This window comes from Mugil cephalus, chromosome 15 (genome assembly GCF_022458985.1).
Source record: "Mugil cephalus isolate CIBA_MC_2020 chromosome 15, CIBA_Mcephalus_1.1, whole genome shotgun sequence".
In the NCBI taxonomy this organism is placed as follows: domain Eukaryota; kingdom Metazoa; phylum Chordata; class Actinopteri; order Mugiliformes; family Mugilidae; genus Mugil; species Mugil cephalus.
The window spans coordinates 6,249,775-6,267,566 of NC_061784.1; the positions used below are offsets into that span (position 1 = coordinate 6,249,775).

The following is a 17,792-nucleotide window of genomic DNA, read 5'->3' on the forward strand; positions in this document are numbered from 1 at the left end:
GACGTAAGTAGCATTTCTTTTAGTTCAATTTATTTATTATATTGAATATTTCAACCTACGCTCCCTTTCACTTGTTTTTTTAGTATACTTGTGTTGAAGATTAGTTAAATTTTACAAGCTAACACTTGACAGTATGTGCCTTGAATGTTGGCCAGATTGTTACTTGAAACGGTTATGTGAAGTAGTCAAATTAAAACATATTTTAAGTCGGTATTGGTTATTTTTAAGGGTCGTCTGTCCATTCGTCGTCGAGTTTTGTAACACCAGTGGTTAACTAACATTAGCGTCTGCAGTGACTCAACATTTCCAGCGTCGTCCATTACCGGTTAGCGTCAGGCTAACAAAAGGAAGGTCAATATGATCTCAAAATGGCGCTCGGGCTGGAATGACGGAGATGTCAATAGATCAGAGCTTCGCATCCACACATTTTTAAGCGTCTGATCGTTTTGAAAGATGGATTTTATTTAGACTAAGGGGAAAATAATCAGAACAAACATTTAACTATTCTGCTATTTTAATATATTTGTAGATTTAATACACTTGATAAAGTAGTTGGACTATGGTATTTCTATTCGTTTAATCTTTTAATCTACCTTGTTTCTCTAAAGTTTAAAATGAGTGTTTATGTGCGTTTTACAGGTAAACATGCAGATCTTTGTCAAGACCCTCACTGGCAAGACCATCACCCTTGAGGTCGAGCCCAGCGACACTATTGAAAATGTCAAGGCCAAAATCCAGGACAAGGAAGGCATTCCCCCCGATCAGCAGAGGCTGATCTTTGCCGGCAAACAGCTAGAAGATGGCCGCACCCTCTCCGACTACAACATCCAGAAGGAGTCCACCCTCCACCTTGTCCTGCGTCTGAGGGGTGGCATGCAGATCTTTGTCAAGACCCTCACTGGTAAGACCATCACCCTCGAGGTTGAGCCCAGTGACACCATTGAGAACGTGAAGGCCAAGATCCAGGACAAGGAAGGCATTCCCCCCGATCAGCAGAGGCTGATCTTTGCCGGCAAACAGCTGGAAGATGGTCGCACCCTCTCCGACTACAACATCCAGAAGGAGTCCACCCTCCACCTTGTCCTGCGTCTGAGGGGTGGCATGCAGATCTTCGTCAAGACCCTCACTGGTAAGACCATCACCCTCGAGGTCGAGCCCAGTGACACCATTGAGAACGTGAAGGCCAAGATCCAGGACAAGGAAGGCATTCCCCCCGATCAGCAGAGGCTGATCTTTGCCGGCAAACAGCTGGAAGATGGTCGCACCCTCTCCGACTACAACATCCAGAAGGAGTCCACCCTCCACCTTGTCCTGCGTCTGAGGGGTGGCATGCAGATCTTCGTCAAGACCCTCACTGGTAAGACCATCACCCTCGAGGTCGAGCCCAGTGACACCATTGAGAACGTGAAGGCCAAGATCCAGGACAAGGAAGGCATTCCCCCGATCAGCAGAGGCTGATCTTTGCCGGCAAACAGCTGGAAGATGGTCGCACCCTCTCCGACTACAACATCCAGAAGGAGTCCACCCTCCACCTTGTCCTGCGTCTGAGGGGTGGCATGCAGATCTTCGTCAAGACCCTCACTGGTAAGACCATCACCCTCGAGGTCGAGCCCAGTGACACCATTGAGAACGTGAAGGCCAAGATCCAGGACAAGGAAGGCATTCCCCCCGATCAGCAGAGGCTGATCTTTGCTGGCAAGCAGCTGGAAGATGGCCGCACCCTCTCTGACTACAACATCCAGAAGGAGTCCACCCTCCACCTTGTCCTGCGTCTGAGGGGTGGCATGCAGATCTTTGTCAAGACCCTCACTGGTAAGACCATCACCCTTGAGGTCGAGCCCAGTGACACCATTGAGAATGTCAAGGCCAAGATCCAGGACAAGGAAGGCATTCCCCCCGACCAGCAGAGGCTGATCTTTGCCGGCAAACAGCTGGAAGATGGCCGCACCCTCTCCGACTACAACATCCAGAAGGAGTCCACCCTCCACCTTGTCCTGCGTCTGAGGGGTGGCATGCAGATCTTTGTCAAGACCCTCACTGGTAAGACCATCACCCTCGAGGTTGAGCCCAGTGACACCATTGAGAATGTGAAGGCCAAGATCCAGGACAAGGAAGGCATTCCCCCCGATCAGCAGAGGCTGATCTTTGCTGGCAAACAGCTGGAAGATGGCCGCACCCTCTCCGACTACAACATCCAGAAGGAGTCCACCCTCCACCTTGTCCTGCGTCTGAGGGGTGGCATGCAGATCTTTGTCAAGACCCTCACTGGTAAGACCATCACCCTCGAGGTTGAGCCCAGTGACACCATTGAGAACGTGAAGGCCAAGATCCAGGACAAGGAAGGCATTCCCCCCGATCAGCAGAGGCTGATCTTTGCTGGCAAACAGCTGGAAGATGGCCGCACCCTCTCCGACTACAACATCCAGAAGGAGTCCACCCTCCACCTTGTCCTGCGTCTGAGGGGTGGCCAGTAAAGTGATGATTCCATGACATTCTACATTGTTTCCATTCAACATGTTGTGTGACATGCTATATTAAAGTTGGTTTTTAATCTTTGACCAAATGTTGATGCATATCATCAAATAAAAGATTGAACTGAGATTTTTGGCCTTCTTTCTTTCTTTCTAGATCACATTGATACTGAGCAATAGGTGGTGTATTCAAATACAGGGAATTGGGCAACTCCAGTCTCACTTTTACTTCATATTACATGGACTCTCTCTAGAACAAACAGAAATTCTTTTATTTTTATACAATAAAGCATATTGATGTGATGTACACATAAATCAAACTTGTGAAAAGCTAGGTAATGCCAGTTTAATGTTGCCATTATGCTGATACACAACTTGCATTTTACTGCACCAACCTAGAGTCTTACCCATAATAAGACAGGAATTGTATAAAGATACCAGCCTCTTAAATTAATGCGTGAATAACGCTATTGCAGGCGTACAGTGTAGATTACAAAGGATACATAACAATATTAGGGTTTCTAGAACATGAATTAAACCCATGAGTGTACTGGGACCCACTGGAGCCGCTGAGTCTCATCATTCAAACACCATAAACTGAATGTGGTTATACTGAAACGGAGGCTGGTTTCTACTTCAGATGGTCGAGAGGATTTTTATTAATGAGATTGTGGCGCCATCTACTGTTAGGAATAAATATGGAGAGTCAAGGGAGAACATTTAAGTATCAAGAAATGAAGCACGTATGTGTCCTGCAGCTATTGAGAAAACAGATTCTCGTATATTTATCTGGATGTAATCTGTAGATGGTTACTCCAGGACTAAGTAACAGGAGGCACATTTCATGTCTTCAAAACGCGACTCAACTGACATGACTGATGTAACATTGTAGCACAAACTAGTTTTACCAGTGATTAGGCCAATATTATCACTACCTGACAAACCGCCCTATGTTAAATATTCCTGCTGTTGATCGAAACAGCTTTAGGCAGTGAGGCGGAGATAGTGGATACATGTCTTAGTCTTTGGATTTCACATTTACCTAATGTGTTATTGTTGTCTTAGTTGGACGAAACACAACAGGAAGTGTCAAAACAGTATCAATAGAAAAGATTCTGTCAGTGTAACAATAGCATCAAATTGGAAAGCCATAGAAGTTCATGAGGCTAATGAATATATATATTTATATATTGCAGTCAAATTTCAATCTATCTATCCTCTTTAAGTTTCACTTTAACTTCATAGCGTTTCCATTGATGTTCCTTTATCAAAAGCGAATTAATTCAGTAACGTATTTTTTATTAGTGTTCTCTTTCGTGGCAAATACAGCAAGAAAGTCACCACAATTTAATTCCTAAATAAACATGGGGCCTACTTTTCATTGCGGATTGGTCTCGTGAGTCGGTCTCGTGTCCCCAGTACATATCATCCCGCCTACCCTTGTCAGGTGCAGACGGACAGACGCGTTCCCACTGCAAACAGGACATAATACCGGATAAAAATATAAATAAAGAAATAAAAGAACGCGACACCAAGAGTAATTGTGAGTATCTTAATCTTTTTTTTTTAAATAAAACAAGAAATACAGTAAAGTTAAAAAAGTAATTCCCAAAGTTTTGATGAAACTTGAATGAAAGTGGGGCATTGTTAGTTCATTGTTGCTAATAATTTGATACAGGTTACATGATACAAGACCAAGTAAGAATTTAATATCATATCCATAGTAAGACTTCACATAGATATCGATTTGGACAATTCTATGCAGTCTGGAGTCTCCAAATGGACGACAGTGTACAATGCTGTAACAGATTTGTATACATATTTGTAATGAGTCATTCAAGAGAGTCTGCTAGACTGTCTACTAAGCACTACTACTGTATATTTTCTGGAGATGTTGAACGACACGATTAACTGAATGGGTGTTATAACCAGAGGCTGGTTTCTACATTGCACCTGAGAGAGAAAATGTGTGGATGAGCACTTACAAGGGTTTTCTCCAACCGCGGGTTAGTTGACTGTGTGACTGTGCGCACCAAGAGGGTAAGGGTGGATGTTTGCATGTATGGGTTAAATCAAACAACATATTCAAATCAGATTTACATGTATACAGGCTGAATGGTGTTCAGAGCACTTCACCTTGCAGGGCATTCGTAGTAAGTACAGGCAAAGCTTTAAAAACAACATTTGCCATTCATCGATGGCAGAAAATTAATACATGAGATGTTTTAAATCACTCATTTAATGAATGAAATGAAAGATCAGAAAACTGTTTTGATACTAAACCAAAAACTGTTATTTGATATTCTTCCCATTTACTGCCTTTATAAGTGGAATCATGGTCAATCAAATTGTAATTCTTTCTTAAAGACTGTACTTCCTTCCTATCAAAGTGGAAATAGATTTCTACAAAGTCACGTCAATTAATTGAAGTGTTCACCTTCTTAAAAAAAATGAATGTCCTAATCCAACAGAGGTTTGGCCAATGTGGACATGGATGTGTCTCAAGTGGCTGTAATATAAAAACATCTATGTTTGGATGTCCAGGTTATGGAGTGCTCAAGGATTGTGCTTTGATATTTACCATCTAACGTTAAACTTTCACTACACAGGCACAATACTGTAATCATAACCTCCTTTGCTGTTTATCCTGCTAAAAGCACACTATATAGCTTGCAGTTATGTTGTTGAAGCCTTCAGACACAAGTATTTTTGTATATTTTCTTCATAATTCTAATTCTGTAAATGTTTGGGATTACACGTTTTATGTTACTTTAATCTCGTTTTATTTTATCTTTTTTTTGGTTTACTTTTGTATGCAACGAAGCTACGGTGACAAAGTAATTCCCTCGTGGATCATTAAATTCTGTCCAAGTCTAAGTCTGAGGTGGCAAGAGGCACATTTCCTGTTTGACTGGTTCCTCCAAAATATGACTTTTTAACATTGTATAACAGACATGTCCAGTCTAACCAGTAGTAGACGGATAACATACTGCGGTTTGTCAGGCAGTGATACTTTGCTCTTGATTTAACACAGCTTTGGGAGGTGGAAGGTAGCTGACCCATATCTTGGATTGTTCACATGTCAATCATGTGTCCCGGTTATCTTGTTTGCGTGACACCTGACTGGAAACGTTAAAGCAGCCAAGACATTAGATACAGTGAGCTTTAAAAGAGTGAGCTGTAAAAAATTACAGCATTCTAAAAAATATGTCCTTGCAAAGGTGATGTCTATTTTAACCCTAATATAGTTAATATGTTACAACTGGGACCTACTTTCAATTGCGGATGAATATCAATCGATGACGCGTCTCCGACTATAAAAGATTCCGCCCCCATCGGCAACTGTAGACAGAGAGAGGCTGTTTGACTTCGTTTGGGGACACTGTACTGAAGGCATTTGTAAGTATAGTTGTTCTTTTTATTTTATTTTATTTTTGATGCTATATGTCCGGGTTATCGTCGCAAATTCTTCCACCGTTTTCCTGCTTTACGTGCCATTAATTCTTGTTTTAAAGCGGTTAACAGTTAGCTTACAGATTCGTAAAAATGACTGTCGAGGGAGATGTAGCTAGCAACCATAAATAACAATTCTCAAACGAAAAATGTAGTTCATTTCATTTCAGTTTGAAAGATGCTTCTGAAATACATTGGTTAATGTTAACCAACAGTGGAGGCATAAGATTTCTTGGGGTTTCATTAACTAGGGTGCAACATTAGCTGAAAACGAAGGCAAACAACAACAATAGCTTATTTTAAAATGGCGCTGGTGCTCGAATCGCCGGCTTCCTGCCAGTATGTTCGTGTGATGTCCATGGGCTTGGCAGCTTTTATCGCTTGTGGCAAACGAATAGCATGAACAATGGCAGCTCTATATAGTAGAACTCTACAAGTATATGGTAACTGAACAATCAATGTCCATTTCTGACAGGATTACGTAATAATCTTAATAACTGTATGCATATATTGACTAATGTACGACGGGGTATGTTTATTCATTCGGCATTATTTCATTGTAGTTCATTAGTAATGTGGGATCCTGTGTTTTGCTTCACTTTTACAGGTAAACATGCAGATCTTTGTCAAAACCCTCACTGGTAAGACCATCACCCTCGAGGTCGAGCCCAGTGACACCATTGAGAATGTCAAGGCCAAGATCCAGGACAAGGAAGGCATTCCCCCCGATCAGCAGAGGCTGATCTTTGCCGGCAAACAGCTGGAAGATGGCCGCACCCTCTCCGACTACAACATCCAGAAGGAGTCCACCCTCCACCTTGTCCTGCGTCTGAGGGGCGGCATGCAGATCTTTGTCAAGACCCTCACCGGCAAGACCATCACCCTTGAGGTTGAGCCCAGTGACACCATTGAGAACGTGAAGGCCAAGATCCAGGACAAGGAAGGCATTCCCCCCGATCAGCAGAGGCTGATCTTTGCCGGCAAGCAGCTGGAGGATGGCCGCACCCTCTCCGACTACAACATCCAGAAGGAGTCCACCCTCCACCTTGTCCTGCGTCTGAGGGGTGGCATGCAGATCTTCGTCAAGACCCTCACTGGTAAGACCATCACCCTCGAGGTCGAGCCCAGTGACACCATTGAGAACGTGAAGGCCAAGATCCAGGACAAGGAAGGCATTCCCCCCGATCAGCAGAGGCTGATCTTTGCTGGCAAACAGCTGGAAGATGGCCGCACCCTCTCCGACTACAACATCCAGAAGGAGTCCACCCTCCACCTTGTCCTGCGTCTGAGGGGTGGTCAATAAATGATTCTGTTTTTACTTGAGATACATGAAACTTTAATGACCAATAAAAGATGAGAGATTAAGTGCATTCATTTTGTTTGTCTTTTTCTTCCTCATTAGTCCAGAAAATTAATGTTTTAAGAGCAGATAGTTTGCAAATACTAAAGTTCAGTCAGATTAATGCTCTATTAATTTGGGTAGAGTTCTGTAATATGAAACATGGGTTGGAGGATTTTTATTTTTGGACAAGTACAAATATATAATTGAATTAACTGTTTACCCACAAGCATTTATTAGCTCATAGGTATAAGCTCACTTGTGAAATTGTATCCAAAACATGTCTAAAGTTGGCCGATGAGGCATCCTAAACACTTGTAAGAAACCTGGTCAAATTAAAGGGTATCTGTTAGTCCTTGAAGCTTCCTTATAAATTGTTCCAAGGAGTAAGTTGGTTGATGTAGGAAGTTTTCTAGTAATGTGTTTTACTCCAAAAAGCTATCTAGATAATTTGTTGTTCATAAAAAGCTCCAGGAATATTAGATTTTTCTTTTAGACCACCATTTCAGGTCACAGATTGTCCACAAAATGTCCACATTGAAAATTCAGGTCTCCCATGGAACCACTAGATGTCACTGGCTGACCAGTAGTTCTCCCCCCTCTGGTCTTCTCTGTGTCATGTGTCCTGATCCATTGCAGTGTTGTTCTCCGGTTGTTTGAAATTGCTGGATTTGGTAAATATCACATTGACTGAAAACTTATAATAGCTCAATACAATTTGTGAGTGTGCAAAATACTCACACACCCTAGGATGTAAAACCATGTTCTCAAAAGTAAATTCTAATAATTGGGGTTAATTAAACCCAGGAGATGAGTGACAATGTGTGAAAAATGTTGTCGGGTATTTCTAACAAACAAAGGATACATCAGATAGCCCTAAAAGTTCTGGATAAAAGTCCTTCTGAGGTGGAAAATAACTAGACTGGAAAAGGACGAATGCATTAGGGAGTATGTTGAGCTCAGCAGAGAAACATATTGAGCTCATGTTGGAATTGCTCAAGGGCACCTCGGTAGAGACATGCAGCTGCATCCTCTGATTAAGACTCTCTATCCAGGGAAGCTTCTCAGTCATTGAGGTCATGAGACATAAAAAACATGATACCTCAAAAATAAAATGAAAACTAAAACAACTAAAGCAACCTCCTGAATGTCTGTTCACTTTGGCAGATCTGCTCTGAGCCCTGCACACATCACCTGCAGAGTACTGCTATTAACCTTTGAAACACTTTGTTTCATTTACCAATGAATAATAATTGCAGGATATTATTTTATATAGGAATGTTTCAGTAATATTAGAGAAAAGAGTGTGGATTCATAGTTATTAACAGTTACTGTGAAGCTGTCAAACTGATGTTTAATTCCAAATCAAACTGATCACAATTTTCCCCACATGTCTCCCCACGCCGTCTTCTAGGAAAAACAGTGTGGGCGCTTTGCAGCCTCTCTCTCAGTGGGTTTTCCTGCCGCATGACAAGTGAACCAGCTTTATATATCAGCTAGGAGCCTGGGAGCTGCCGTCTCACTCCGCTCCACCCTGCAGGGAGCAATGGCTGGCTGTGGGGGCTTCTTCGTTTCTCTCCTCAACTACAAGACGGAGAAATATGTCATCGCGGAAAACAGGAAAATTGGAATACTGTTTCGGCTCTATCAGCTGGCTGTGCTGGGATACATAATCGGGTAAGGGCGGTTTGCGTGCTGCTCGTTTTCGAGCGTGGCACAAACAAACGGTGAGTGATTCACAAAGTTAAAAATAGTTGAGCTGGAGGGTTTTTTACTTGTGTGAAAGTGGTGGCACAGTGTGGGGTTTTCAACCTGGGGAGTGCTGTGTCTTGTGAAGTAGTAGAACCTAGGTGGCACATTAACTAATGTCTCAAACTCTGTGTCATGTAGACAGAAATGATGGTAGACAGATCAGATCAAGTCACTTGTCTGTGACAGTTACTGAAACATGACAAATTTAGCCGCGGTGTGGCTGTTGCATAGCGGTTATAAAAATCTTATTCGGCCCTTTGGGTATGTATACTCCTCACGGTCATATGTATACCATTGCTGTTTATTGCCATTCCGCTCCTTCTCCCAGCACGCTGTGGTATTTTCATGCATCTTACCCCTGACACGTGTGCACAATAGTGCCACAACAGTGGCATAATATTAATAGTCCTCCTTTCATCTGCCACATGTTGGTGAACACAGTGTTCTGGCCCCGTGGAGCCTGGTGTGATCTGATCAGTGAGCCCTGAGAACGCATGGTGATTTCTGAGGTTTTGGTGAATGTCCCAGGTGGGTGTTTGTGGTGAAGAAGGGGTACCAGGAGAGGGAGGAGGCCATCCAGAGCTCGGTCATCACTAAACTGAAAGGGGTCACCCTGACCAACAGCTCTGAGGCAGGGCCTTACCTGTGGAGCGCCGAGGATTACGTCATACCTCCCAACGTGAGTCTGTCTTTTAAGCTTTTTTTTTAGTTTTATAAAGTGCATCTATCTATCTATCTATCTATCTATCTATCTATCTATCTATCTATCTATCTATCTATCTAGGGTGTCTCTTTTGCCTTATGTCATTAGCTCCAGCAACTGTCTCCACTGATTTAACAGCACTGAACTTCTCGGTGAGTGTAATCCGTTTAACCTTTCGCTTCTCTGTCTCACTGCCGGGACCTAATTTTATTTTGCAGGGCGAGCAGGTGTTCTTCATAGTAACAAATTACATAGAGACCCCCAACCAGAGGCTGGGGTTCTGCGCCGAGGTGGGTTTCACTTCTGGAGAAAGACGATTCTCATCAGTATCTTTTTTTTCCTTTTTTTTTTTATGTTTGAATGCGCTGTTTCTGTCCTAAAAATTCAGCGCTGACTGTACCTCTCACAGAGCTCCAAGGTGCCAGATGGACGATGTCAGAGCGATGACGACTGCGGAGAGGGAGAGACTGTAACAGCTGGTCATGGTGAGAGACATTCATTGCACTGTAGCCGTGGTGTCATGCAGGATTAAGCCTCAATTATGGGTTTACATGGCCATGTGCCGCTTCAGATATTTTATGCAGATTGTCGTCGGATGGAAAAGGGACACGTGCGTTTTGTAAATGTCACCTTTCTTACATACTACCTCAAAAAACTGTGAAATATTGTTTTTCACATTGACCAAATGTCATAAAGTTATTATAGTACACTGTAATATTATAAATATAAATAAATTATTATCTTTCTTTATATGAACTTGTGTTAGGAGTGAAGACTGGCGTGTGTTTAAACAGCACTGGGACCTGTGAGATCCACGCCTGGTGCCCTATTGAATACAGCAAGAGGCCCACGTGAGAACCCCCCCTGCAGAACTTTGGAAATTTGCCATTTTGCGCTACTACAGTGACACTCGCTCTGATCCCTCACACGGATCCAGATATTTCACAGGTTCTATTTTTTACCGACGCAGCCTGCGGGCTACATTTGCGTTTTCATGTAGCTGCCTGTCCCTTTTTTATTTCCAGAGAGCCCGCACTGAGCCAAGCAGAAAACTTCACCGTCTACATCAAGAATTTCATCCGCTTCCCAAAGTTTGAATTCTCCAAGTGAGTAGCTAATCGAACGCCGGTGTGTGTCTGCGGCTTCGAGGCCTGGTATAAGCTGAGCCGGGACCATGCGTGTTCCAGCGGCTGCTTTAAATAGCTTTAGGGTTGCAGGGAGCTCTCTATTTATACCAGCTTGTGCATTGCTCTCAATGAGACAGTGAAACAGTCATCTGAGACGTCCTTGACAGCGGGAGTTGACCTGGACAGGTGTCAGATCAGATGGGGCTAACCCGGGGAGCCGCGCCGCCGCCGCCACCTCTGCTGTTCCCTGTTCAGGTCCAGCATGAAAGCTGGAAGATGCCACGTCTAATGCATCAGTCAGGGTCTTATTCAAATTACACAAACATCTCGCTTACGTTTCCTCGCTGACCTGGGTGTGCCTGCTCTTAATGGGGATTGATTGGTAATTCAACCCGTCTTAAAGTGGGTTACTCGAAATGGTTAGCGACGCTGCATGCTTGATTGACACACATATACCGTGTAAAATTAAGGAGAACTTTGTCAAGCTGCAACTTTCCAGCCTGTTACACTCTTGTACTACAAAGGACAGAGTGAGTGTGTGAGAGTGTCTGGTTAAGACTTAATAAGTGTCGCATGCTCTCTGCAACTGCAATTGTGCACCAGTTCGAGGTCAGCATTTTAAAACCATTATGCTTCAGTGACCATTTTAACACCAGATTTGTTAGAGTAGATTTAACCTACTTACTTATGAGCTTGTCCAAGTATATAAACTGACAGCCATTGTTCCCCTCTTATAAATAGGCTCGGCCCAAAACAGAACATTGCTGACCGAATAGCATTTTGATTGTGGGAAACATGACACCAGAACTAAGTTGAGGTGAAGTCAAATCGTTATTCTAATATAAGAGGAGCTATCGCTGCATCATGTCATGAGTCTAAACACCTCAGAACTTTGAAAAAAAAAATACCACAAAAGACCTCTTCAGGCTGTCATTCTGATGAAGTTTGTAATAAATGAAATGTCATATTTATTCCACTTTTATTGCATCTCCGCTGTATGTAACCTTTTCAGTATCAGAGCTGCTTTATTAATCCCAAAGGGGGATTTACTTTTCGTTACAGCAGCTCCTACTGAGAGTGCACCAGTGTTCAGAGCAATGTAGGCAATAAGAATATGTAAGAAAAAGAAAAAAATATATATAAATGTGAAGAAAAAAAAGTGAACATGCATTCCAAGCTGTTGCTCTATAATAGCATTGAATATGGTGTATGAGACAGTGGGAAATTATTGCACATGGTGAGTCCACAGTCCAATAAACATATAAGGAAGTCTGTATATGAAGTGAACATGAACACGCATTTTCAATGATGAAACCAACATGTTCAGCATCAGAGAAAAAGACTAGTTTGGACAGTTTGTGAAAGCTGGTCACTTTACACCCATCCCTGTCTTTGCCTTTCAGGTCTAACGTCCTACATACCGCTAATGACAGCTACATGAAGAAATGCTCCCATGACAGCGAGGCGCACCCTTACTGCCCCATCTTCCGCATAGGAGACCTAGTCAGCAGAACTGGACACGACTTCCAGGACATGGCTGTTAAGGTACAAAGTGAAATAATGTGCAAATTAAGGCGGCGCATGGTGGCGATTTCAGTTCCTTGCAGTTATTTGATAATTAGCAATAATAGACCATCACTTTTATAAATGACGGAACTCTTTGGGAAAGTACAAGTTCTGAGAAAGTAGAAGAAAAGAATTCCTCATCATCTTGTTATCAAGATGGTGGATGTCTTGAGTAGATTACCGGCATGGAAACTGGATCTGGGAACTGGAGGAGAACAAGCTAGTCCTGTTTCTGCAGCAGTAGTTTGTCACCCTCTCTCTTTACTTCCTGCTGATAACTGATAATGGACATATACTATGATTCATTAATTCAAGGGAGATGTTTCTGTACTTTACATGTGACCATCTACAATACAACTGGGTTTAAATAATGAACCACAGGCCTACAGTGTACTGTAAAGCAGAAGTTAGAATAAAAGTCTGCATAATTCCCTTTCAAAACAAACAAACAAACAAACAAAAGAAATTAAATTGTTTAAACCATATAATCTATATTCCATTTCCATTTCTGAGACAACAAATCTTCTACAGGTCTACATATTTACAGAGCCTTCAGCACATCTTTGTAGTCATTTACTCACTTGTCGTAGAGACAGTTAGTTCTTGTTCCTTTCTACTCCAGTTTGCTATTTCTGCCATTTCTTGTGCAAAATAATATAAATAATACCACGGTTCTGTTGTTAGTTAGTTAGTGTTATGTAAGTTTTTTTATTTGTGCCGATTCTAATTGTGCCAAGTTGGAAATATGAATAGTCACTAATCTGTGGCAACAAAGTAATTTACTGACATGAGCCGAGTGTTCCTAGTTGCATTTTTGTAAATTGTTAGTAAATTATTAATAGTTTGGTGACATCACTAGCAATCCCATTCCAGCGGCAACTGAATTAGGGAACTGTCATGCGTGAAGCTGCAGTCTTTGTCTTGCCTGACAGGTGCATTAATAATGTATAGAAAAGACTTTTACACTTTTACAGGGGCATTCAGTCTGATCAGTAATCACATTTGTCATTATCTCATTTCGGTAATGTACGTAAAATATAGAATTACCGTCATTCAGTATGAACGCCCGACACTCGTGAGTGTTCAGGAAGTACTTGTCTGATGGAGTTAGATATGCAAAATGAGTGTTCTCTTTCAATATCTGTGTATACATTGATTTATCATTGTATTTATGAGTTATTTTCTGTGTATGACCTGATCTGTCATGTTTTACTCTTTATAATCTCATATATAAATACATAGTATAAATAGTACCTGTTTGTCTCCGTCAGGGCGGGTCTGTTGGGATTCTCATCGAGTGGAACTGTGACCTGGATAAAGACTCTTCTCAGTGTAATCCAGAGTACAGCTTCACCCGTCTGGACATGGACTTAAACAGCTCCGTCACATCAGGATATAACTTCAGGTACTGTATGTAATAAGAAATAAACCTCTGAGCTTTTTTTTTTTCCTTTTCTTCTTTTTATGCTTAACTATTTTCCTCCTACAGATATGCCCGATACTATAAAGATCAAAATGGTGAAACTTATCGAACACTGTATAAAGTATTTGGGATTCGGTTCGACATAATGGTCAACGGCCAGGTACACCGGCAGCACAAGCAGTTTTTTTCCTAAACAAAGTACATGTTTCTGAGTTTAACTGATCTTTCAGTGAATGTCTTAATGCTGTTTTGCAGGCCGGACGATTCAATATTGTTCCCACCATAATTGCCATCGGCTCGGGTGTTGCTTTGATGGGTCTAGTGAGTAATTTATTAAAATATTCCATTGATGTGTGTAATTACCAAGTGATACAAGTATCAGCTTGTACTCTTGCCTGTATCATGATTAGATTATTGCACTTTTTCTGTCTCTACCCGGCTGGTTTCACGCGCACATGTCTCATATGAGCTGCGTTCAAGATTTCTTCCTGTTAAAAGGGAGATTTTCTTGCCACCGTCCCCCTAGTGTTTGCTCTGGGGGTTTCAGGCTCTGGGTTCTGTAAAGCCTCGTGGCACTTTTTGTTATTGACGCTGTATAAATAAAAAATATTTCTTTCAGGGAGCCTTTGTTTGTGATATGATACTGCTGTACATGATGAACACGAGCTCCTTCTACCGAGAGAGGAAGTTTGAAATCATCAGCTTCAAGTATGAGTCCCTCCGTTTGCACCTATTTGCAGTGATGATTTAAAATCAATTTTAAGGTTTTCTAAATCTTGCTCATCACATTGTCACTTCTGCCTCACACCGTGTGCAACAGGAGAGAACAGAGCAAAAACAAAGACGAGAAAGCAGGACACCGGGAAAGGAGGCCCAGGAAACCAGCTGCAGAGAAAGTGGACGTCAACTCTGTGAAAAACCCAGGGGAAGAAACGAAACTCACTGTGGAAACGACTTCCACCGAGGACGCCCAGGCGGCCGCAGGGAAACGGGGTCCCACCATTCCACGCAACACGGGGCAGCGATACTCTGCTGTTCTCTCTCACAAAAGCGCAGAGCCGAAGCATCACATCACCTTCTCTCCACACAAGTAGGTTGGCAGGCGGAGCGGTTTCCTCTGTTAACGTCGCAGGATGTGGAACCAACCGTCGAACTGATTTCCACTTCGTACACGCCAGCACGGTCACTAGGACGACCGATGCTCGGCCTGACTGGGGATGTGTTGGTCCAAGGAAATGTTCTGAACTGCACCAAGGGGCCAGGACACTGATGTACACTGGAAGACGGCTGGGACACGATTTAAAGGTGGGACATGGGAGATAACATGAATTTCTTAATCCTATTTAATTAGCAGAGTGACAGTGATTATATGGACAGTAATTAAACAAACCACCTAAGATGGTGCGAGTCGCTAAATATTCCCTGAGTATATCTCTCAATTACCTGTTGTTGTACTTCACAGATGTATGGGATTTATGTACGCTGAACCTTTATGTTAAGAGAAAATCATCAATGAGGCATATATGGCTGTTGATCTGACTGATCAGCCACAACATTAAAACCGCTGACAGGTGAAATAAATAGCGTTGACCATCTCGTGACAATCTAAGCTGGGAAGCTTTTGGACCTGGTATTCATTCAAGTGGATGTTACTTAGACATGTAGGACCCACCTAGACCAGACCAGACACCCCCACCCCATAGCAATGACACTCCTTGATGGCAGCAGCCATCCCCAGCAGGATGCAGCCTGACACAGACAAAACAGTTTAGGAACAAGATGTGAGAGCACAAGGTGTTGAACTGGCCTCCAAATTCACTAGATCCTAAACTAATGTGTCACTGGATGATACTGTTGTCCCCACTAACAACACTGAGATAGCAGACACCACAGGACACCCTCAGAAGGCCCATGTCCATTCTCCGATGAGTCTCAATTGTTTTAGAGGCACAAGGGAGGCCTACACAATATTAGGTCATAATGTTATGCCTGGTCAGTGTTCATTTTCAGTGCTGCCATTCTGTCACAGTAACAATGGCATAAGAGACCCTGAAAATGAAAAAGATGCAGCCGTTTACATATTACCGTATCAAATTTTCACCATAAACCTCAGACTTTGAATTAAAATAAACACCCTCAATGTTTTGGACTCATCATGCATTTGTGTTGTGACAATACGTTCTGTAAGTTGTGCTGATTGTGACTTTGGTATATGTTGTGCAGCAGCTACAACACATTTTATTTATTAATTTGTAATTTAAATGTGAAGCTGAGGAATGCAGTATGCCATGTGCTACGAGTCTATTGTGAATATAGAAGAGAAGATCACTGCTGCTACGAACTGGTTGACTCTAAACAAAAGGACCTTAAAGTGCAGAGATTGAGTGTTCTTGTTCGTTTTTAGAAACAAATGTGTTTGTGATGTTGATTATAATTCATTTCACCAAGTGACACTGCCTGACAAATGGATTATTGATGTGTAAGAACAACTTGTATAACGGACTTTATTCTGATTACTAATCACTTATCATCATGTCCTTTTAGTAATGTACATAAAATGTAATGCCACAGTTACCGCCAACCTACATTTTAATAACTGTGGTGCAGAGAAGGAGTTACAGGTTAGAGTTCAAAGATAATGAAGAACAGAAAGAAAAGGAGGGCGGTAAGTTTGAATATATGATCTTCACTATAGTAACAGTTTATAATCAAACATCTTTTACTAAACAACTATAAACAAACAGCAGGACAGACATTATTAAATGTTTACACAGTATTAGATAGAAAGATTACAGGGTTATTTGGAGCAGATCATTTTAATACACGTGCACCATTCCATACAAGAAAGTCCAGAACAGGACGTAAGTGAAAAGACCTCCGACAAGGCCTCCGGTGAAGAGCAGCCGCCGTGACTTGAAGCATTTGTTCCACCGGCGTCCGGCCTTGAGGATGAGCAGTAGTGAGAGGAGAAATGATGAGAGGAAATAAAAAATGAAGCCATACAGTCCCGTCAGGCCGAGGATCCCTGCGGTTGCTCCGGACAGGGCGGATACAGAGGTGCGGCAGTAGTCCAGCACGGCAGCGTTACCCCTCACGGCCACTTCGCTGATGAACTGTGGTCCCTCACGCTTGGCTGCAATGCTTGCCATCTTGGCTCTGGTGGGCTACCACAGGAAGAAGGTGCTGCTTGAACAGAGAAGTCAGACATATTTATGATCAGACATACAAGGTCGATGCACAAATCCTGAATATGCTATCAAAGCATCTTGGAAGCAAATACTGTATTTTTATTTACTCTTTTATTTAAAAGCTACAGTGATTTTGTGTCAGCGATACGTACAACCTACAATTAGGTTATCACGTATGCTATTTTGTATAGAAAACCAGGTTGTCATCTCCCTCTCGTAAAAAATACTAACATGTTAATGTATTCGAAGTTATTTTATTACACTTCAGTTTTAACTTTGTAGGTAAATTTACCAACTAGTAACTGAGTTACTAAATTGAAAAATATGTAGTGAGTTTAAAGACGTGAGAAGGTCTAAGGTTAGTCTTGTATATTCAATAAATTAACTATAAAGAAAACAGTAGCTCTCAGGGAGCTGTGGTCGGTGTTAGCTTAGCTACCTGCCAAACTGAAGCTGATAAAAGATTTAAAGCTCCGGTGATACAAAGCATGCACATAGAAGGCCCAAAACAAACAAAAAACAGAAACCCGTTGTCAAACCACGTACTCGCACTGTCTGTATACAATCACGTGTATCTTGACAGCGCGTCAATTTATATTTTAACATTTATGTTAGACCAGATGCTAAAACGTTAGCACCGTTAGCTCTCCCAGCTCACCGCTAACTGATGACAGGCTCTTACCGGAGATGAACGTAGGGACTTGTCGGCTAGTCACAGCACAATTACAAGAGCATAGTGTGTAGGAATTACTTGTTGAACTCAAATAATG

At 42.2% G+C, this 17,792-nt stretch overlaps 3 protein-coding genes across 3 annotated transcripts; 2 read left to right on the plus strand and 1 right to left on the minus strand.

Moving 5' to 3' along the window:
* The first annotated feature begins 609 nt into the window (after positions 1-609).
* Positions 610-7,294, plus strand: ubb (ubiquitin B). The gene is given in 3 exon segments (XM_047606351.1): positions 610-1,441; positions 1,444-2,467; positions 6,537-7,294. Coding segments are annotated over 3 exon segments (2,532 nt in total). The 5' UTR covers positions 610-624; the 3' UTR covers positions 7,228-7,294.
* Positions 3,903-15,354, plus strand: p2rx5 (purinergic receptor P2X, ligand-gated ion channel, 5). Its single transcript, XM_047606347.1, has 13 exons — positions 3,903-4,014; positions 8,678-8,940; positions 9,544-9,694; positions 9,937-10,008; positions 10,128-10,203; positions 10,485-10,569; positions 10,744-10,824; positions 12,249-12,390; positions 13,683-13,816; positions 13,901-13,994; positions 14,090-14,155; positions 14,454-14,542; positions 14,655-15,354. The coding sequence occupies exons 2-13, from the start codon at positions 8,810-8,812 to the stop codon at positions 14,926-14,928; spliced, it is 1,395 nt and encodes a 464-aa protein (XP_047462303.1). The 5' UTR covers positions 3,903-4,014; positions 8,678-8,809; the 3' UTR covers positions 14,929-15,354.
* A 970-nt stretch (positions 15,355-16,324) lies between these two features.
* On the minus strand, positions 16,325-17,020 carry emc6 (ER membrane protein complex subunit 6). Its single transcript, XM_047606352.1, has one exon. The coding sequence runs from the start codon at positions 16,981-16,983 to the stop codon at positions 16,651-16,653; it is 333 nt and encodes a 110-aa protein (XP_047462308.1). The 5' UTR covers positions 16,984-17,020; the 3' UTR covers positions 16,325-16,650.
* Between the last annotated feature and the right edge of the window lie 772 nt (positions 17,021-17,792).